General features: G+C 34.3%; 2 protein-coding genes across 6 annotated transcripts; both read right to left on the reverse strand.

Annotated features, from left to right (window-relative positions):
• Positions 1–7: 7 nt before the first annotated feature.
• On the reverse strand, positions 8–11,052 carry LOC140832695 (probable CoA ligase CCL8). Of its 4 annotated transcripts, none has more exons than XM_073196857.1 (18): positions 10,808–10,944; positions 9,835–9,927; positions 9,534–9,703; positions 8,856–9,029; positions 8,433–8,586; positions 8,209–8,297; positions 7,904–7,975; positions 7,745–7,795; positions 7,500–7,607; positions 7,166–7,264; positions 6,918–7,010; positions 2,052–2,129; positions 1,710–1,814; positions 1,208–1,298; positions 929–1,002; positions 620–799; positions 365–418; positions 8–288 (listed from the first exon to the last, which is right to left on the reverse strand). In XM_073196857.1, the coding sequence occupies exons 3-18, from the start codon at positions 9,681–9,683 to the stop codon at positions 244–246; spliced, it is 1,617 nt and encodes a 538-aa protein (XP_073052958.1). In that variant the 5' UTR covers positions 9,684–9,703; positions 9,835–9,927; positions 10,808–10,944; the 3' UTR covers positions 8–243. The 4 variants fall into 4 exon arrangements, with proteins under 4 accessions (XP_073052958.1, XP_073052966.1, XP_073052944.1 ...); XM_073196865.1 differs by having other exon boundaries at positions 9,835–9,897; positions 10,808–10,935; XM_073196843.1 differs by lacking the exon at positions 9,835–9,927 and having other exon boundaries at positions 10,808–11,052.
• Positions 11,053–14,953: 3,901 nt separating this feature from the next.
• On the reverse strand, positions 14,954–16,705 carry LOC140812872 (cytochrome c-type biogenesis CcmH-like mitochondrial protein). 2 transcript variants are annotated; one of them, XM_073171250.1, is made up of 4 exons: positions 16,538–16,705; positions 16,192–16,391; positions 15,544–15,675; positions 14,954–15,453 (listed from the first exon to the last, which is right to left on the reverse strand). In XM_073171250.1, exons 2-4 carry the CDS (start codon positions 16,333–16,335, stop codon positions 15,253–15,255), a joined length of 477 nt encoding a protein of 158 aa, XP_073027351.1. In that variant the 5' UTR covers positions 16,336–16,391; positions 16,538–16,705; the 3' UTR covers positions 14,954–15,252. The 2 variants fall into 2 exon arrangements, with proteins under 2 accessions (XP_073027351.1, XP_073027344.1); XM_073171243.1 differs by having other exon boundaries at positions 16,192–16,425; positions 16,538–16,704.
• Positions 16,706–22,972: the final 6,267 nt, after the last annotated feature.

The raw sequence follows: 22,972 nt of genomic DNA on the forward strand, positions 1-22,972 counted from the left end.
AAAAACGTAAAAACAACAAAATTATATTTGATCATATTATTTTTAAATAAAGATATTTCCTAAATATAATTGTTTTTCGAAATCATACATTATTTTCTTCATAGAAATTTAAATAAAAAATTGTATTAAACGTGATAATATTCAAGAGTTTCGCGTCTGAAACTAAAACCTGCATATATGCAGAATTTCATTTCGCTTTGCACAAAAGATACTCTTCTGCCTGACAGCAGTTCCCCTCTTACCTTATACTTCTCCAGCTAGCTTTCTCTTGAGTTCCTTCTTGTTCACCTGAAATCACATACATAAGTCCGAATCCCGACGATAAACTCGGATATAAATGAAATGACCAATATGCTTAAATCACCTTTCCCATAGCATTACGAGGCAATGATTCCCACAGTAATAAACGGGTTGGTATCTGATGAGAGAGTGATATGAGTCAAAACCACCACTTGACACCGTCGATAAACAAATGATTACACACCGTTTTTCCGACTACTTTTGATTAGTTTACGACTGAGAAATAATTTAGATTTCTTTATATTTAGTTGCTGCAGGCATTTTGTTGATCTCCCTGTTTTACCAGTAAAACTTAAAAGAGGTGAACGCGTTGTGATACCTTGTATGGCGCAAGTCTCTCTTTGGCCCAGATAGAAAGTTCTCCCAAAGTTAAAGCAGGCCGAGTCTCTTCCATGTCTGTTTTTCTAAGTCCTGGATTTGGGACAATTATCGCGCACACAGCTTCTCCATAGGTTTTATCAGGCAAACCCAGCACACAGCACTCGGAAATAATAGGATGCTGCGCAAGATAGGTCCATTGAAAGCAACAAAAAATTTCAAATTTTAACCATTATCAATCCAGGAAAATCACGGCACGTATCATCTTTTTAGATAGAAAAGTCATAAGGAAACATAATATACAGCAAACCTCTAAAAGAACTGCTTCAATTTCGAGTGCAGATAACTTGTAACCACCAACTTTCATTATATCTGCATTAGTACCTGAATGATGGCATCGGATGGCATCGGATATTTACAAAATGCTTATTTTCAAGAGCATAAGCAGTACACATCACCACCAGTTTATTTTTTTATCAGCATGTTTATGGTTTTAAAAAAAAAATCACTTTGAGCATAGGAAATGGACCTAGGCCCCCACAAAAACTGAGCCAACATTTGATAGTTTTGAAGAATTGAAAGTACTCACGTCCCATGATGACATAGTATCCATCATCATCGACTCTTGCAGCATCTCCAGTTTTAAAGAAGCCATCTTCGATAAATGACTGCGCAGTCACCTAGCAGATGATCATTAAGAAAGAAAAATAAGAAAAGGGAAAAAAGGATACAAGTGAAGCCATGACAAATTCCTGTCATCGGAAGATTCAGAGTGTATGGTTATACAAGTTGTATAAAAGAAAGAGCTTTTTTTTTCTGCAAAAGCAGTTTTTAGAGGTAAAATGATCTTAGACTGGATTTTGAAACTTCTAGAAGTACTTAAAAAAAATCAGCTATCAAGAAGCAAAAATTATCGCATCTAGTGCTTTTGCTTGTGCTTTTACTTCTGTCTTAAAAATATAGTATTTTGAACTATCATATCTAAAATAATATCCGCTTCTTTTTGCTTAGATGAAAACATTTAAAACTGACCTTTTTTGTTTCTGTAAGAATGACGAATAACAAAATTATCTCCTCATAATCAATAATACCTCAGGCAGTTTCCAATATTCCTTGAATAATGAAGGACTTTTAATGCAGAGCTCGCCGACCCCGTCATTACCATTACCACTACCATCTTCTACAATGATCTTGGCCTATCATTACAAGAAATAAGCCTTAATTAATTGGTTCATGATACTATTTGAAAAGGACATGTAACAACTTTTTTTTTTGAATGACATGTAACAACTCTTTTAAACTTGTGTTTTCACAACACTAAATTATAGTATGTCATCAAGAGTTGTCTTTCAACGAAAATAAACTCTCTCTCTCTCTCTCTCCATATATACAGCACCTTTTATGTAGAATCAGGCAATTAAATTTATACAGACCTGCACACCAGGAAGTGGCTTTCCAACAGTACCTCCCTTCCGCTCACCAATCAATGGATTAGAAAGTGCCATGACAAACTACAAAATCAACCCGTTGAAGACATAAACGTGGAAAATCGTTTATTCAAGCTGTCGTGCCTAGAGACCGAGGTAAATCGACATTCGAGGTTGTTTTAAGTCACACAATCGTAAAACAACAAGTATCCTAGTAAACAAATAATCAAAACCAGTTTATTTCATAAAAATAAATAATCATCTTTAAAATGCGATCCAAAACAAATGAAATGCGGAAGCTTTAAACGAAAGTAAAATAATGGTGTAAGTAAGAGATTCATTTCTATTGAATGGGGCTTCATCACCATCCCAAAAATATTTTTGTTCTTCATCTTCGATTTGCTCATCGTTCTTATCTAGGATAAAAGCGTAAGAGGTGAGCAAGTGGGGCCGATCAAACACAGAATAAAAATAACATATAATCCTTGATAATATGCAAGATGCATAATCACATGAAACAAAGAAAATCTTTCAAAATTTCACCAAACATGACATCATCATACGATTATCTTGAATATATGTACTTACAGAATTAGCACTGAAATTAATCTCATATTTCATGATGTTACTGATCAGTTCTTTATATGTAATTTCTCTAAAAAATGAAGTCATACATTGGTTATTATTACCCACCGCATTAGGGCCATAAATTTTACATGATTTTGGAAAATTTCATTTACTATTTCAAATCAAACCATAACATTGCTCATGAATTTTATAACATGCTTGTGATGAACAATTACATATAATAACAATTCGAACGGTTCGAAAGCAAAAATATCATATCCAAATAAACAGTTCGAAATAAAGGTCGGATAGATCAAGTCCTATCACGAACGATCGATTTAAAGCATATATATTGATTTTAAAAATAAGTTCACTAACCAAATTATGCTCCAAAAACGTTGAAGGAACAAGATGAAAATTATCACCCAACCGTTGGATCGAGTTTAAACTTGGGTAGTATGGTCACAAGTAGTGAACAGTGGAGATCGGGTTTGAAAGTCGTTTAGACCAGTTTATGGATGAAAAACAGTAGATATGTTATTCTCACCTAGAATCTGAGTTGTTTTCTTGCGGAAACTATATACGAAAATTAAACGGTTGGATTTGGAATCTTGGATGAATTTAGAACATAAGATGATATATTCTGAAATGTGGAGATCGGGTTTAGACAGAATTTTGGCCTGAAATTATCACTCGAAAAATGGACAGAATGGTGCTCAAAACAAAACTTGCTGCTGACACAGGGCTTTAGCTCGAAAATGGTGGATTGTTTCTGCAGATTTGACTGTCTCCATTCAGAAATGAGAGGCTCATATATTTATAGGTGTGGGTAGAGAGCCAAATAACGAAGAGGAAATGGCATCAAGGCAGCCATCATGCAGCATGACTTGGGACAAAATTGTTGGCTTGAATGGTAGCCAAATTGGTGGGATGAGATTCTCGGTTACTACCTTCATCCCTCCTAATTGAAAGTTTTGTCCTCAAAACTTGAGCTCGTCAGATCTTAAATAAGTAAAAATATTGCTTGCGCATTTTCTTTTCAAGGTAGATTTTTTCAATGTCATTTGACCATTTTACCTTGACATATAGGATGATTCTTTGTCTTCATACCTAATCTTTGGTATCTACAGTCCGAATAAGGACCTCTTTGTATTCAGATCCTCATTCAGATTTCCTTCGATTAGGAGTGGTCCAGCCTCAAAAATGTGACTCAGATCTTGAATGTATTTCCTCGATTACGATACGTGGAATATGTTGTGGATCCTTGACATATTGGGTTGGTTAGTCTGTATGCTAATGTTTCCACTTTCTCCAAGATTTCAAACGATCCGACATATCTAGGGTTTAGTTTCCCAGGCTTACTTGAATAGGACTATTCCCTTAAATGGGTAAACCTTTGAGCAAGCTTCATCACCGATGTCGAATTCCATTCGTCTTCTTTTTAGATTAACCTAACTTTTCTATCAATCTTGGGCCACCTTGAGTCTTTCCTTGATGATCGCTACTTTGTCCACTGTTTCTTGGACAAGCTCAGGTCCAGCGATAGCTTTTTCTCCTACTTCATCCCAGTACAGGGGTGATCACCATTTTCATCCATACAAGACTTTGTATGGTGTCATTCAATGTTGTTGTGGTAATTGTTATTGTAACCGAACTTAATTAAGGGTAAATATTCACTCCAATTGCCACTGAAGTCTAGTAGGGAACATGTTCATAGCATATCCTCAAGAGATTGTATAGTTCTCTCGATTTGGCCATAAGTTTGTGCTTGATAGGATGTATGAGACTGACCACAGTTCTCATAGCTTATTGAAACCTCTTCCAGAAACGGGATACAAATCTTGGATCTCTATCGGACAAGATGTTTGTCGGAACTCCATGTAATCGCACAATATTATCCATGTACAAGATAGACAACTTGTCCAGATTATATTTCATGTGACGAGTAGGAAGTGCACAAATTTTGTGAGTCTATCTATAATTACGCATATCTCATCGTGACTTTGTCCTGGTAAACCCATTACAAGGTCCATGTAAATATGCTCTCATTTTCATTCCGGGATTTCTAGTGGCTGAAAATGTCTTCCAGGCCGTTTCTTGTAAGCTTTAAGCTATTGACAGACTAGAATTCTCCTACATCCCTCTTCATTTCACTCCGCCCGAAATTCTTCTTTAAGTCTCTATACATTTATGTGCTTCCATGGTGAACCAAAAATTCAACTTGTATGCTTCAGACATTACTTCTTGTCGTAAGTTATCGATGTCAGGTACGCACAATCGTCCTTTCATCCATAGAACTCATTTTTCGTCAATCTGAAGATCTTGAGACTTCTTTTCTTTGACTTGTTCTTCGAGTTTCGTCAAAGTAGAATCTTGATCCTGAATTAGCTCAACGGTTTCTCGAAGTCATGGTTGCACAAAGAATGAGGCTAGAATCACTTTCGTCATGTTCTTCCGACCATCAATGTCTCAAGTCCTTGTCCACTCAAAAATAATTAAATATGAGATAAAGACGACATATTGAACTCTTTGAAGGACTACAACTTGACGATAAACTACCATCTCGGTAGAGCTAAATCTTACATAAAGGTTTACCCAATGAAGGGAGTAGTTTGATTCAGTAAGGCTGAAAACTAAACCTTAAATATGTAGGAGCATTTGAAATCTTGGGGAAAGTGGGAACACTAGCATACAGACTAGAATTACCATCCAATATGTCAAGGATCCACAATGTCTTCGCAATTGAGGAAATACATCCAAGATCCGAGTCACATTTTTGAGGCATGACCTCTACTAATTGAAGGAAATTTCAATGAGGAACTGAAATACGAAGAGTTCCTTATTCGGATCGTAGATACCAAGGACCGGGAATTATCCCGTACGTCAAGGTACAATGGTCAAATCACACGGGAAAGAATGTTACTTGGGAAATTGAAGAAAAAATGTGCAAACAATATCCCAACCTATTAAGAGATCCGACGACCTCAAGTGTCGATGATGGAACTTTCAATAAAGAGAGAGTGATGTAATAACCGAGAATCCCATCCCATCAATTTCCGCATGGATACAGGGTACGGGTATTGTATCGAATACGATACGGATAGCGCAATACGAAAATTTTTGAAAATATAAGACATGATATGGCTATGATACTATAATTATTAAAATATTAACCTTCGAAAAAATTATATATATATATATATATATATTTATATAAATTTAGTATTAAAAATTGTAGAAATATACATATTTATATAAATATATTATAAATAATATATATTTACACAAAAATATATATAATGTACAACTTCATACGAGGGATTTAAGAAGAAAAATAAAAACTACAAAAATTCAACGACGCGGATTTTGCCGTATCCGACTCGCATATCGGCGTGTCGTATCCGTTTCGGATACTTCAAAAAAAAATTAGGAGTATACGTGCCACATAGATTCCATTTTGTTCCTTCATCGTTTTTGGAGCATAATTCATAAATGAGCTTATGTTTTAAAATCAATATGTATGCTTTAAATCGATCGTTCATGACATGGCATGATTTAGTCGACCTTTATTTCTAAAGGTTTATTTGGCTTCGATATTTATAATTTTGAGCTGCTCAAATTGTTATTATATATAACTGAACATCACAAGCATGTTATAAATTCAAAATCACTATTATGATTTGATTTGAAATGGTAAAGGAAATTTTCCGAAAACATAATAAGTTTATGATCCTTATGCGATGAGTAATAATAATCGATGTATGATCTCACCCCTTAAAGGATTTCCATACAGGGTAGTACTGATATTAACATCATAGAATATGAGAAGAATTTCAATATTAATACTATAAATATAAGTTCAAGATTATGTTATAATGATGACATGCTTGATGAAATTTTGAAAGATAGTCTTTGTTCCTTGATTATGCAGCTTGCATATTATCAAGGATTATATGCATATTTTGTTATTCGATCGGGCCTCATTTGATGAGTATTTCACAAAATATTTATCCCTTACACTCATCACCCCATATAAGAACGAGGAACAGATCGAAGATTAAATGCATTTTGGGGATGCTGATGAAGCCTCATTCGATATAAATGAATCTTTTACCTACAATACTATTTAACTTTCGTTGTACTCTTCCGCATTTCATTTGTTTTATTTTTATGAAATAGACTGATTTTGTTTATTTGATTACTACGAGATTCATTGTTTTACGATGGTGTGATTGTGAAACAACACCGAAGGCCCACCTCGGTCTCGAGGCATGACACAACCACAAATTAAAGACAAATGCTAACCTCTGTCATGCCATATCGTTCCAAAAGACGATGCCCGGTGATACTTTCCCATTCTTGCATAACTGGAAGAGGCAGTGCAGAAGAGCCGCACATCTAGAAATCAATACCAAGAAGACAAGCATTACTGGATATGGATTCTCACAACACGATAACCATATGAGGCTAAAACATCATCCAATAACAGTCATTCCAATTTCTATTAAAATATTTAAATGTTTGACGCATCAGAGAATCACAGCAAGAGTTACCATAAGGCGCAACAGTCTAGCAGCCGAAGCAGAAGCAGCTTGCAATGCTGGATCCATAGCTTCATACCCTTGTATTAGACGGGTATAAATTGTTGGGACCTATGGCAAAAAGATAATGAAAGAAAATCAAGAACTACGATTTTTTGGATTTAACTGACTGGGATGTGGAGAAACTATATTACAAGCAATGGAGGGAAGCAATCTAAACAAAATCATGCACGGACAGTTTCATGAGAATCATAGAACGTTGGTCTAAATTTATTGCTATTGTACAGGAGGATCCAATATGAATGTCAAAATTTATAGTGATACTGATATCAAAGATGAAGCTTACTCCAGTGAATACAGTAATGGCATCATTGGATTTAGTTTGATCACTAGGATAAGATTCTCGCCATCTTTGCCAGACTCCCCTCACGCTGAATTTTGGCATGAATTCCACCTGTTGAAACACAAATACTTAGAAGACAGTTGATCAGACTGATGCCGATGAACCAAACTTGTATCATAGAATAATTAGCACAAATGATGCCTTCTTTAAGGAACTTCGCAAGTGCGGAGTAGAGTTTAGGGAGTTACCGTTGAACCAGCATAGAGAGGGGCAAGCAAAGCATTGTAAAGGCCATGCACATGTATGGAGGAAGTTAAGAGAAACATGATATACAAATTTTCAAGATCAAAAGTCATAGGAATTAATACACTACATAATGCTCAAAAGAGCAACACGCCTATATGGATATGATGCAGAGGTAGACAATGCAAGAATTGATCGGTTGAAGTGTATCTCCAAGCACCTGACAACATTTGAGCCTGAAATAATGACAAATTTTCAATTATCAACAACTTGAAATTTCATGTGAACATGCAAGAATGAGATGCTAAAAATCCATTTTCAATGGCAGGAACTGCCAATCCAAGTGATAGAAAAAGATCAATCTACAACAGCAGATTTCATATGCATATTATATTGTTTGGCGAACTAGTTTATATTGACTGCCTGAATGGCAGGAACGGCCACAAGGAAAATCACGTGTAGCAAGTACCTGTGATAAGACACCATTGTGTGTGTGCACAGCTCCTTTAGGTTTACCAGTTGTTCCACTGGTGTATATAATCAGTGCCGGGTCGTCACCTACATTAAAACATCAAAGTATGACAAGATAATGCCACCAAGCTGAATAAAAAAAGAAAAAAACAAATGTGATAGAAAATCTCCAGAATACAAAAATCCATTCCAGATTTTCACTACCCTGAAAAGATTTATTACCTTTTATATCCCCATTTGTTGTGAGCTCAAGTTCAGTTGATACCGTGTTTATGTTGGGAACAGGAGGAAGAATAAATAATTGTGAAGAAGTTTTAGCTGCTACACCTTTAACAAGATCTTGATGATCTTCAGTACTCAGAATCATCACAATATCCTAAAAAAATGAAATTCATAAAATTAAAAGATAAAAAACTACATCACGTCTAGAAGTTCTATATTACTTTCTAAGTTGATAACATATATATCTATACAAAATAACACATATTGTTTCAAAACACAAGAGTATTAAACTCAAGTTGATAACATGCATTTGCTTTGCATAGAGGAGGCTCTATGCTATTCAAAATAAAAGAGGTCTTCCCAAGGGATGTGAACTGATAACAATGTTAAGGAAATCATGATGTGAAATTCTGGGAAACGAACCGAATCATTTATCACATGCAGTAGCTCAGCTTCAGGGTAGCTGAGAGCGAGAGGGACTGCGACACCTCCACTGAGCCATGTACCAAGTACTCCAGCAACAAATTCAGCTGAAGGTTTAGCAACAATCCCTACCCTTGCTCCAGCAAGATTTTTTTTTTCATTGACATCAGTTACCTACAAAGTATGAATTCATGTGAATTCTATGGTCAGCTTTTCATAAAGAATATGAAGCTTAAATACTCAAAAAATTTAATGGTTTTCCATCCTCAAGAAATGCCAAAATTTATCAAATGTCGATACCAATTCAAAGGGAGATGAATTCATCATGCAATAAGGATATAAAGATTGTAAGCCATTTTAAAACGCAGAATTCAAAATTTAGCCACATGACAAACAAAAAGACAAACAAGTACATCAGTGAATTCAAGTAATGTTTAATGTAAAACATGCTATAATTAAAATGGGATCCAAAACTCCAGTATTAATTCAATAAATGCCAAATCAAGAACCCCATTCCAGAAAACCATAACAAAAGATGCACTTGTACTGAATCATTGCTTCTGTTCCTAACTGATATCAAAACACTACTCACTACCGCTTCAATGCAGTTTACGCAACAGTACATGCTGCAGCTTAAACCTGGTGAAACATATAAGACTAAAAGATGCTTCATCTTACATTCTTCAGATCAGCTTTGCGTAACAAACTAGATATCATCCTAGCAGATGAGATTAGTTGATGATAACTGTAATTTTGTTGATCAGCTCTAATTGCAATACTCCCCGGCGAAGTAGATTCTCTTCTGGCAACTGCCTCAACGAGCTCCATACTTGTACTATGATGTGTATCTGTATGATAAGATCAGACAAAGCAAAACTAAAAATCACGCAATCTTAGTACCTTGTGCATTATATACCTTCAAACCCAATAAGAAATACATAATTAAATCAGAATAAGGCAAAATATAATTTTTGATTACCAACTTAAAAAGGCCTCAAAAACTTCTCCACGTTGAGAATAATCAACTCCTAGTGATAATATCCTTCGATAACAAATGAAAATGCCTAACTACCTAGATAAACACGTTTATAAAATAACCACACTGGGCCGACAAAACATCTTAGTTGATCAGAAATGTAAAAGAGAAACATGGAAGAGACATACAGAAGAGACATAAACAATAACCTTTTATTCTTAAAGAAACATAAGGATAAGTATAAGTAGGATGAAATGGGATGCTTATGTACATATCATCTTCATCCCATGCATGTCTAGACAAGTTTAGGTGTTATAGCTTCGAATAGGGTCAATATATACATATCCAAGTTTCATATGATAAAAAAAGTTCAACTAATCAAAGTGCTTGGGAAATATTTAGTCGATATTTAAAGGAAGCTCAAGTCCAAAGTTTACATTTTCGAACCAAATGTAGATCCAGAAATCAAACCAAGTCCAGAAGAAATAGGATAACATATTTTTCAAATTGTTTGCATATGTAAAGAAGCAATCAATTTACACAGAGTCACTAATCCACTTCCAATACCTTAACAAAGCCAAACTATAATCCACTTCCACTAATGAATTACCCCAGCCATATGAAACAAGATTTATTTTTGCTGCCATTCATGAATTCACATTTCAAGTTCTGAACTTAAATTCGATATGCTATATAAGCCACAAGAACCTTTCAGATAATTGAAGGTAATAAGATCCAAAAAACACAAGCCTTGCAACATTCAAACGACACTGCAAAATCAAAACCATCCGAAATGCACAATAGTTACCTCGATTAGCAACCTTCAGCAACAAAAACCAATTCCGCTGATGAATTAATTTTTTTTTCTCAAAACCCGTTTCAGCGCCACATCATGATTTAAAGTTCCAACTAATTTCTAGTCAAAATGAATACTACAAATCCTTACACCATAAAACAAAGTCCAAGAAATGCATACCAGAACTAAAGAAGCGAGAAGGAAAGGAACCGAAGTCTGGTAACTTGAGAGAAAAAACAGAGAGAGAACACAGGAATCCCAATCCGGAACAGGAAGGACGAGATCCTGGGCAACAGGTACAAGTTAAATATGAAAAGGATTGTTGTCTGGTCACGTGATTAATGGCCTTAAATATGCGCATGGTTAGGTGGGCAGCTCGCGCGGTGACCCTGCAACCAAAGTCTCCACTTTCCACCCAAAATAACTGTATAAATTAATACAAGTACTAGAGTAAAATTATAGTATATTTTGGTGTCCCAGTGATTTGTTTGGCTGCGTGGAAGCCTGGAATTCACATCGTGGGCTCCGCCTCTCATTCAAATTGTGGGGATGGTAGGTTGCAATGACGAAGGACGGGTGACAGCAAAGGTGGTAGTTGAGTCCATAATTTCATTGTGTTTAATATTTTATCAAATTTCTTCGTGTTCTGATTTTAAGAGTTTTATTTTTAATATTTTCAAAAATAGATTATTATTTTACCTCCCACATAATTATAGTGTGCAAATCATTTTAACTACTGAATGTGATAAATTCGTTTGAGAAAATATAAGTAAGGATAATTGAAAACATGATAATTAGAAATATATATTATTGGCCATTGTCGTTCAGTTCCATCAGATAAATAACAAGAGAAATTGGCAAAAACTTGTGTGAGACGGTCTCACGGGTCATATTTGTGAGACGAATCTTTTATTTGAGTCACCCATGAAAAAGTATTACTTTTTATGCTAAGAGTACTACTTTTTATTGTGAATATTGGTAGTGTTGACCCGTCTCACGGATTATGACCCGTGAAACGGTCTCACATGAGACTCACTCAGAGAAATTTGAGGGATTCAGGTCAATTTTTGTCTTGATTTGATGGAGAAACACCTGATTGCCCTAGATATTTGGTCTCTTTCTTGATTTGGTCCCAAATGTTTTGGCTTAATTTTGATCTTGTTGGTCTTTCCATTAATTAAATTATTAAAACTAACGGGAGACATGACATGTGATGAGAAAAGAACACGGATTGTTTGCCTGCACGGGCAATGAACGGCCCAGATCACTCCACGTGAGTGATCCGGGCCGACCTCCATGTAAAAAAAAAAATTTGACTCGGAAAAATCCGAGCCGTTGGATCGACCCTTGCGGGCATTGCCCGCAGGGATAGGGTCGAGTGAACCAAAGAATACCCGGCTTAGTCTCATATGTTTGGTCTCAAATGTTTTGTTGTTCTCGATTTATCCTCAACGTTTACAAATTTTGTCCTAGTTGGTCCTCGATCAATTTAATAGTTAAAACTAACGGAAAGCATGACATGTAATTGAAAAAGACCTAGTTTAGTTTCGTATGTGGGACATCTTTCTCTGTTTGGTCTCAAATATTTCGGGGTTTCCGGTTAGTCCTAAACTTTTACAAATTTTGACCAATTTGGTCATTTCATCAATTTAATGGTTAAAACTAACGAGATACATGATATGTGACTGTCACGTCTCTAAAATTATCAAAACCCAACCCTAATTTCCAGTCCAATTCGAGGAGGGACAATTTTTTTTATGTCATCACACTCGAAATTTGGCGCAACCTTAAGAAAGAAATCGATGATGTTGCACACAACTAATATCTAGCATGTAACTCCAAATTTCTCCTCTCACGATAACGAGATATTTTTCTTCCTAGATTTTGACATTTCTATAGTACTTTAGTTTTAGTATTTAAAAAAAACGACTTTTCCATATATGTTTTGTTATTTCGTTGGATTTTGTGTTCTTGTTCATTGAATTTTTTTTACCTTGCCATTGAGTTTTTTTAGAATTAAGGTTTCGATTTTGCCAATTAGTATAATTTCGATTTTTATGAAAAAAAATTAGCAGTGAATTAAATAAATGTTTGTTGTCGTTGATGTTGATTAAAGTTCTCCATTTTCAGATAGAATAGAATTTTCGATTGCATAATATGATGAGCTTTCTTTATTTGAGCAGTAAATTAATCATTTTATGTTTCGAATGATTTTTAATTATTTCACTTTATAGTCTAATACTATAATTATACTCAAAGTTTTCGAACGATCGAAAAACTTTTCAACGATTATTTGTATCATCTCTTGACAGAATGACATTGTCAACTTCTCTACATTGTACATTGTTTTAAATGTTCATTTAATGCTTCTTATGGTTTTGATTCTTTTAGTTTTTAAAATGTTAATTGACTCTTGACATTTTAGAAAGTACTCATGTCAATATGGAGTTTGTAAGATAATGTGCATGACATTTTATTTGATAGCATCGAATAGCCTGAGTTTATTGTATCCATATTTATCTGCTAATGTTTAATTGGTTGGAATGCGGTTAGAGTTTAACGGTTTGACTCTGAACACTTCTTCGATAAATCGATCCGCTTTTAAGCAAATCTAAGTGATGATCTGCTGATGATGTCTGCAGTTTGAGCTTCTGATTAAGCGGTGAGCGTCTTGACTTGTTCAAGGGCTAGAAACTTGTAAATACATAATAACAACAGTGAACCTGAAATAATTCGTTGTTTTTGTCATTAACAAATTGAGGGCATTTGTTAGACTAACATCATAATCTTCTTAGTAATTAATAAATAACCATAAGAATAATTATTATCGTACATCAAGTTGTATAATCTCATGTTTTCAATATAGATGATATCTACAATTAATGATTATATGCTGAGAAACGTTGTCTTTTATATAAGGTTTTGTTTATTGGGTTATATTACATGAAAATGTCTTTTGTGAAATGTCTCGCGGATCTATATATGTGAAATGAATCAATCATATTCATATATGTAATTAAAAGTAATAATTTTTCATGCGTTGGGTCGGGTCAGAGACTCGTCTCACACAATTAACTCGTAAGACGATCTCATAAGAGTTTTTGTGATATTACATATATTTACTATTACAATTTTGTAAGTAGTTATAAAATTGCATGTAGCAATTACTGTATGAGTTTGTTTGAATAATAATTCTGGATGTCAATTTATTGGAGTTGTACATGAACATGTTTTACGTTAAATAATACATAAGAAGTCTAATATTTCGACAAATTATAATGTAAGGACCAAAATAATAAACAATAAATTCAAAGATTTATCAAGACTCTTAAATTTAAAAACCTTCAAAGAGGTTCAAGCCTGCAAAACTTTTTGAAATCTATAAACAAATGATGTTTTCACATTCTCAAAGTACGTTGTCTAGTATCAGTAAAATAATCTAGTTCTTTGGAACTTTTATTGAATAACTACTGAATTGAGTGTCAGAGTGTTTTCGTTGGCCAACCTTGGAGTGAGACTCACTTTGTTTTGCGATGCAGATAATAATCCACAAAATTTACTATTCAGATGTTATGGTAATATCATTTTTCGACTACATCAATAATGTTTCGACATCCTTCAAAAAAAAAAATAATGTTTCGACATTCGTGGTGTGTAATATCATCTATATGTTGGCTTTTGTTTGCTGGCCTTAACTTGAATTTCTTGTTTTCAGACTTCGAAATTAGGTGACCCCAAAGTCCATACTCCAATGACAGACCACAAATTTGTTTGCTTTGGAAAATATTTTATTTTCTGAAATATAATTATTGTAAGATGCATGGAAAATACTCGAAAATAGCCTATTCGTTGGGCTATACTCACTCTGGGGATCGAAACTAAAAGAATTTTGTTAAGTCCATTTGCCAATGTTCATACAAAAACCTATTAAACGCAAAGGTGAATAATTTTACTCGGAAAAATCTTTCATAGTTGATCATAAAACTCAATAATTTTATAGCATGAATTATATCCTTCCCACTCACCCATATCATAATAATAACTCATGTGTAATATAAATTCCTTGAATAGCTCTTATTTAGTTGGGTTTTTTAAACACGGATTTTTCAAAAACGCTGACAATTCAACGTAAAAGTTGATCCAAATCACTCTGAATCAAATCAAAAGTATTATTGTGTAATTTATTGATTTGGATCAGCACCATGCTCCCATGCTGTGCACGATAGAAGATCCAAACTCGAAATTTATCTTACAATACTATTTCTTCGAATTTGTAATTTCCATTTTATCTATTCAATACACAAAGTTTGTATGAACAATTAACTATAAACTCAAGAACATTCCTGCCCACTTGTTTTTAATCAATTTAACAATGAAAATAATAAGATGGACGATGGTAGTAGGAAATGAACAGAACAGGACATGAGAGTCTGTCCATCAAATAATGCTGCATCAAGTAGAGTGAAACCATGACAATTATTAACAATAAAAATACATTTCCTTAGACTGAAGCATGTTCTTTACTGACTCGCCACACTTCTTCAAATTATCATTCACGATTAGAACTACAGAACTTTCATGGTTCAACATCCATCCAACGAGGTTCCAGGAGATATATCATCAAATTACTGTTGCAGCAACCTTCTCAACCAAGAAAATGGAGTTCTTTCTGAAGGGGGTGGTGTGAGAATCTCCAGCATGGTTTCTTTCTCCTTTGGAGTTAATGGGACTCCTCTCACAAGGTTTAAGGCCATAATGTGTACATTATTCTTTTGCCTGTATTTCTTGTAACCCCATATGCCTCCGGCAGCACCAGCAATCAAAAGCTGTCACCATCATTTCATCGATATTCTGATGTTAGTGCAAGTTACCAAGAGATTAAAATCTGATCACGTACACGAGCATCTTTAACTAACCGGTGACAGCCAAAGAGCAGCAGTTTGCATATCGAACTTTGGTGCATAAAGCACTGTCTCGCCAAAATCATCCTCGAGTTTCTTGTAAATATCTTTATCAGATTTCCCTCCCCGAATTTCATCTCGGATCAACTAATTCAGAAACACAAGAGATATCAGTGTGAACGTCTCCATATCAAAGAGTGATCAAGAAATATAAAACTTTGCAGAAGTTCAAAATTTTAATTAGCCCAACAGTTACTGCAGATGTTTACAGCACATATTCTCTTGCCAGAGTTAAGAGCCAAATACAAAATGCATCCTCAAACTAGCTTTCTTGCGAGAAATAAGAACAAGATACAAAAGTTCACCAGATGAAGCAGAGGCCATAAAAATTCTACTAATATATTCTTCCCCATTGCCCAAGGCATCGACCACTTTAACTATCAGTCATTTCATATGTGATTCCAAGAAACATAAGTCGTTAAGTGTTATCAGCCAAAAACATGTCGCTTCAATCTTAATCAAAATTTCACCAGACTTTGGTTTCAGATATACATCACACTTCACATCCTCTAACAACAGTAATCCAACATCAAACACCGGCGTTTTTTTTAAAAAAATTCTTTAGCGCATTTCACAAAATTTCAAGAGGAACAAAACCCGCACCTTACGCAGAAGAATTGCTATATCTGCTTGAGAATCTTCAATAGACTGGCTGCCACACTCAGTGCACCTCACATTATGACTTATGTTTCTTGCTCGCGCTTCCACTATTCGCTCCTGCCTCACTTCATCCTCTTTGGTCTCCATCAATCTCCGCTCAAAATCAGCAAACAAATATATTTTGCAGCTCCAGAACAATTACACTGGAATCCCAAAAGGGGAGCATAGACCAATGATCTAAAAATGTAATAGTATTTCCATTGATTCTCAATTAAGCATTTTATCAAACAGATTGGGTACCCACAGCTCTCCCAGAGGTGCACAGACCTTAGCACAGCGTTAAAATTACCTGAATTGACGTATGGAGAGATTGAATCGATTAACTACTGTCCTCTCTCTTAGCGTGTTCGACTTCTGTCATCTCATCAAACAAACTGCAGAGCTCACTGCTGAATCGTAACGAGCCATCCAGTCTCGCCAATAATGATAATCTGAAATTTTAAATTCTCCTTATTAATTTTTTTTTAAGGATTAATCACGATTTCCTCCTTCAAGTTTTCTATTATTACAAAAAAGCTGATTAATTTTAAAAATTATGACTTCCTCCATTTAATTAAAATATAACAAAAATTAGAAATATCTATTATATCCTCAAAAACAATTCATAAAAAATAATCAAAAAATAAAAAAGTTGAAAATCTGGTTATCCTGTTGTTTCATGTTTTCATATGTTTTTTAAAGAATATTATAATGACTGGACAATATATATATGCATGCACACTTACACTTAGCGACTCAAGATGGTGACGTGATATGTCATCACAGATAGTCTAATGAAGATCTTAAAAACCAATCTAGTCGTTGCAATATCTGATAGTATTCCAAAGATTGTGGAAAATCACTGGTCCGAGAGGACGATGAGGATAAGAAGAAAGCCAACATCGACAATGTAGCCAAAGATATCTCACAAGAATTTGGACAAAAACGTGTTCAGTAAAATCAATACTTGTTCTACAACCAAAGATATTTGAGAAAAGCTGATCCAACTCTGTGAAGGCAATAACCAAATCAAGGAGAACAAGCTAATTGTTGTTATCTAGAAGATCGATAACGCCAAAATGAAGCTTGATGAATCTCTAAATGAGTTTGATGGATAGTTTAATAGTATCATTATTGAACTTCCATATCTCGGTAAGTGATATTCTAACCGTGAGATTTCTTTGAAGGTAAAATGAGAACACTTACCAGAGAATGAGATGTAAAGATAGTGGCCACGAGGGAGTCCAAAGACCTCAACAAACTAGCGCTGCATGATTTGTTTATTGGCCTGAAAGCTTACGTGTTTGAGTTGGGGATCGAGACACAAGACGAGTCATCCACTCCTAAACCAACAAATCTCTAGCCGCCACAACATCAACACCAATCGTTAATAAAGAAACCTCTAGCAGAAAATCTGCTGACTAGATAAGCAATGAGACTATGTTCTCATTTGTTAAGAAATTTGACAAATTTATGAAGAAAAATCAGTCCAAATTCAATTCTTATCATAAAAAATACCAAGGTACTGAAAATCAAGCTTGTTTTAATTGTGTGAAACAAGACAATTTCATTGCAAGTTGTAATAAATCAAAAGATGAAAAAAACCATTTGAGAGACGGCATCCCAAAAATAAAAGAAGATCTTTAATAAAGAATAAATATCAAAGACTGTTTATTGCAAAGGAGAGTAAAAGCAAATGGGCCTATTCAGATATAGAACAATCCAATTTGGGGACTTCATCAAGTGAAAGTGAGGGAAAAAAAGTCCAGTGTCTCATAACAGATGTTGAGCCGAAACTTCTGAAAATGAGCTGAAAACTACCGATGACATGATATTTATTTTTGACTCAATTGATTTACACTCACATCACTGCACGACATAGTAGATGAATACAAAAAATTCTCACAATTATTCTATAAAGGCAAGGCAGAAAGAAAAAGCTTGAAAGATAAGTTGACCAATTATAATTGTTTGCACCGAAATGAGGTTAACGGTCTGAAAGTAAAAGTTAATATGTTAGCAGTTGAGAATGATGATATGCGAAGAGTTTTCCAAGCAACGTTAGATGAAAACAAACGGTAGACACTCCTGGTCAACTATTGGAACAAGTCTTTTGCTTCCATAGAGAATATGCATGAGTTGCAAAAAACAGTTGATGATAGAACTGAGCTATGTTTTGACAATAATGAGTGCAGTACTTCTGAGGTAAGTGCTCAATCGTGCCTAGATAAGGGCAAATAAAAAATGATTAACTTTGTCAGGTCTAGCACGATATATGATTATGACCATCCTAACTTTCAATTCTACCGGAATGACATGCATCATATCTTAGGTTACATTGAACCAGAGAGTTCTAGGTCTAACGGGTCATGGTAGACAAAATTAAGCCAGGCACAACGACTTGAAATATTATCGCAAAAAGCCAAGTTCAACCATACATTACTCTATGAAGGGAAAATCAAACTGTTACCACAATTGTCGGCTAATGCAAAAGAGATACAAATTGAAAGAAAAGTATGAACGACACATACAACATTTAGTGAGAGAGAGAATACGACGCATCACTTATTTTTGCACACAACTGCGCCTTATTGAGAACATACAATGGAAAATCTATTCGGATATTCAAGTGTGGGTCTTGAAAGGTTAATCTGTTCAGGACTCAACTACTCTTGGGTACCAAGATCTTATCTTGATGATTGCACGTATAAAAGAAGAAGATTCTTAAAGAATCCATCTAATTCTTAGATAGTAGGTGGTTCAAAGCACATGATCGGTGACATCAAGTTGTTGTGAGAAGTGAATGATTACAAATGACCAAGAATCACATTCAGTAATAATTTCAAGTATAAGGTCGTGGGTAAGGATAAAATTATCCATGACAATGTAATAATTAAGGATGTGTTATTAGTTGAAAATATGTGTTACAATTTAATTAGTATAAGTCAATTATGTGACAATGAGTATTCTGTTGAGTTTCAAAAACATACTTACACTGTCAAATATATAATATTATGAAGTGAGAATATTATAACAAATATTAAAATGATAAATATGATTATATTTTCTATTATTCTCGCTCTCTACTGTTTGTCATCATTAATATCAATTATGTACCTTCCTCAATTATTTTTTATGTTGATGTGTTTCTAAAGGGGGCTTTTAAATGTTTAAAATAAAACATATAACAATTTAATAAAATAAAGTAAAAAATAGTATCTTAAAATAATGTTTCACGCCTCTTGAAGAGGCGTGACTAGGAATTTTTTTTTAAATGCAAGTCACGTCTAATGAGATGACGTGACTTGCTTTAAAATATATATATAATTGGGCGTGACTTACTAAATTTTTTTATAGACGCGACTTTCTTAATTTTTTTTTAAAATAATAGTTGGATGATTGTGGGTGAGGAACTAATGTGAAAAATTGACGATGCACTGCAGCTTAATAATTATTGACATGCTTGTACCTTTCTTTTATTTTATAAAGAAGACGTTAAAAAAATTTAATTAAAATTCGCGTGTTAGAGTGATGTGACTTCGTTTAATTATCTAAAAAATATATATTTGTATCTTCAATCGTTGAAATGTAAGAGGGATGGTCAAAGGTTGCAAAGTCATGTGCTATCTCTTTAATTGATAATTGGATGGTAGTAAAAGGCTGTGAAGCCATGTGCTCTATCTATAATTGATAATGAAAAGCATCCTCATAGTTTTCTTATATAATATGAAGAGTTGTGTTTTAAGTTTTTCTCATTCTCGTCTCTTTACTCATAAGTTCTCTTAATATTTTTTATGTAATTTGTTTACTCGCTTGACTTTAATTTTCAGTTAATTTGAATTTTTTGGTGTAAATTTTGATTTAACTGTCAATATAAAGTAGTTATACTAATATAATTATTGATTTTAAGTATTAAATTTAGAAAATTATTATTTGTGTTGAAATATAATTTATGTGTTATGCCAATTTTATTTTTTTGCAATTATAATTATTATGTGTTTTTGTAATTATTATTATTTTTTATAAAGATATTTCAAAACCATTTATTATGATAAATAGAGTCTTATTAATTATTGACATATGCTTGATTTTAATTTCTTTAATTAGAATTTTTTTTTAATACATTCTCCGCTAATTATGATCGACAATAATATTATATGTTTATTTTTTGGTTATTGTTAATTTTTATAATGTTTCTATAATCATGTGTTAGGATAATAAAAAAAGCTAAATATAATATGTTTTGTATGTATATTTTTGTTAAGTTGTTTGTCTTAAAAAAATCACGACTTTTGTTTTTTGTTTTATAAAATAATAATAATAAAAAATCTTAAATATTTTAATAAAATACACTCTCCAATCGTTATTATTAACTACAATAATTGTTGGGTGCAATAATTGTCTTTGTTTGGTAGAACGATCGAACCATGGTGCTTCAGCTGCTGTGTGGTTTAAAAATATTTGAGTTTCACCATTACCACTAACTATAGCTTTTGGTAAAGCGACAAGCGCTCGGTCATACAATTGATATCAGAGCCATGTAATGGGTTCGATTCCCATTGATTGCAAGGAGTACAATTATTGGGAGGGAGATTGTTGGGTGCAATAATTGTCCTTGCTTTGTAGAGCGATCAAATCATGGTGCTTGAGCTGCTGTGCTGTTTAAAAAGATTTGAGTTGCACCATTACCACTAGTTATAACTTTTGGTAAAGCGGCAAGAGCTCGGTCCTATAATTTAAAGTAGGGATGTAAACAAACTAAACCGTTTGTGAGCTATTCGAAGTTCGATTCAATAAAAGTTCGTTTGAGCTTGTTTAATGAGGCTCGTTAAGATAAACATATCAAAATCGAGTTTTACAGTATTCGGCTCGTGAACATGTTCGTTGATAAGTTCATGAGTAATTTTTTAGATAAAAAAATAATAGTTTTGATATTTGATTTATTGATGTGGGGACCCGGACGCTAATCATGTTCTTAATCATCATTGGGACTAATTAATCAATTATAAAACAGGTCTAAATTTTTTTTTTTAAAATACAAAGCGGAAACGTAATGTAATTTACTCAAATTACATATTAAACATACACAGACAAATCTTGCGTTATCTACAAGAATTCAACTAGGTTCAACTACATATCAGTGCTGAATCCTATGTTGCTACAAAGCCCGGATCTCCACGCTATCTAATCTTCTCTCATCCTCTTCTTGACCCTGATCCAGCCCCACCTGTTGTCATGCACACATACAAAACAAGACAACAGCCGGATAACTCCGGTGAGATATAAATATCCCAGTATAAACAATGTAAACATGCAATCATATAAAAACATATATAAAAGCATATAAGCGATAATCATAACATGTATCAAATCAGAACATGAAGCAATATCAAGAATAACTCTTATTCTAAACATGTACCATCATCAGGAACATAATCAACATCAAATAATATAAATCAATATCAAGCAATGAATCACACTCAGACTCAAACTCAACTCAAACAACGCGTCGTCTCAGACTCGACTCAATTCTAACCTAGGGATCCCGATGTCTGGGCGAAACAGCCACAGAATTGACGAATCAGTCAAGATTTAAGCGAATCAGCCAGTAGCTAGGCGAAACAGCCGATAGCTAGACGAATCAGTCACTAGATAGACGAATCAGTCAATAGATAGACGAATCAGTCAATACATAAGCGAATCAGCCAATAGCTAGGCGAAACAGCCGATAGCTAGACGAATCAGTCGGTGACTAGGCGAATCAGCCAATGACTAAACGAATCAGCAGTCAACACATGCAATAGCTATGAATCAATAGACTACACACATCAATCTCAACAATTATAAAAATCAATGTAATAAACTAAGTATGTGATTTAGGGAGACTCGAGTCAAACCACACTCGAGTTGTGCAATCCCAACACAACATTAATTTATACCTTTTACTCTGATACTCTGACTCTGCCGAAGTCTCGAACTCAAATCCTGTCAATACTCAATCTGACAAGAACAATATCGAGGAGTATAATATCAATACACTACTCGAATCAAATCTGTTCTGCTCAATATTTAACCTAATTCGATATCGATGGCATAACGGTACAATATCAATATACCCAACAATACCATATCGATCAGATATTAATTCTAATATCTCATACTCGATAATACTCCAATCCTGATATCAATTCTCAATCAACTCAACTCTAAACATCATAACAATTTCATATGGTATCTGTTCTTCAATCCGGTTTCGATTATACGATGTCTAACATGACAAGAACCTCATATATGAATCATATCAGATTCTGAAAATATCATAAATTCAAATCTTGTCTAAACATAATAAAACTTACGTCCGGATGAAGCCTGCGCTGATAGGAACACAGTACCGCAGTCGGATTTCAATTCAAATAAACGTTTTGCTCGTACATCGATTTCAAAAAGTGAGAACAAAGCTTCTTCCCCAAATCCTCTCCAAGGCTGAATGGAGAATCGGTGATGTACACATATATATATCATGCATGTATAAAGCAACGTGTCTCGCTTCTTCACGCAGCACGTCTCGCGCATATGCGCGACAATCATCGGCGCATATGCGCGAGACACCATTCCTGACGCGTGTGTCTCGGCACTCCCTCGCGCATATGTGCGACACTCTACCGCGCATGTGCGCCGAGGGCTCTGGAGGTTCCGCGCATATGCGCGCAGGCAAGTCGCGCATATGCGCGACAGGTTCTGCCAT

Source organism: Primulina eburnea, chromosome 1 (genome assembly GCF_022965805.1).
Source record: "Primulina eburnea isolate SZY01 chromosome 1, ASM2296580v1, whole genome shotgun sequence".
Taxonomy (NCBI): Eukaryota; Viridiplantae; Streptophyta; class Magnoliopsida; order Lamiales; family Gesneriaceae; genus Primulina; species Primulina eburnea.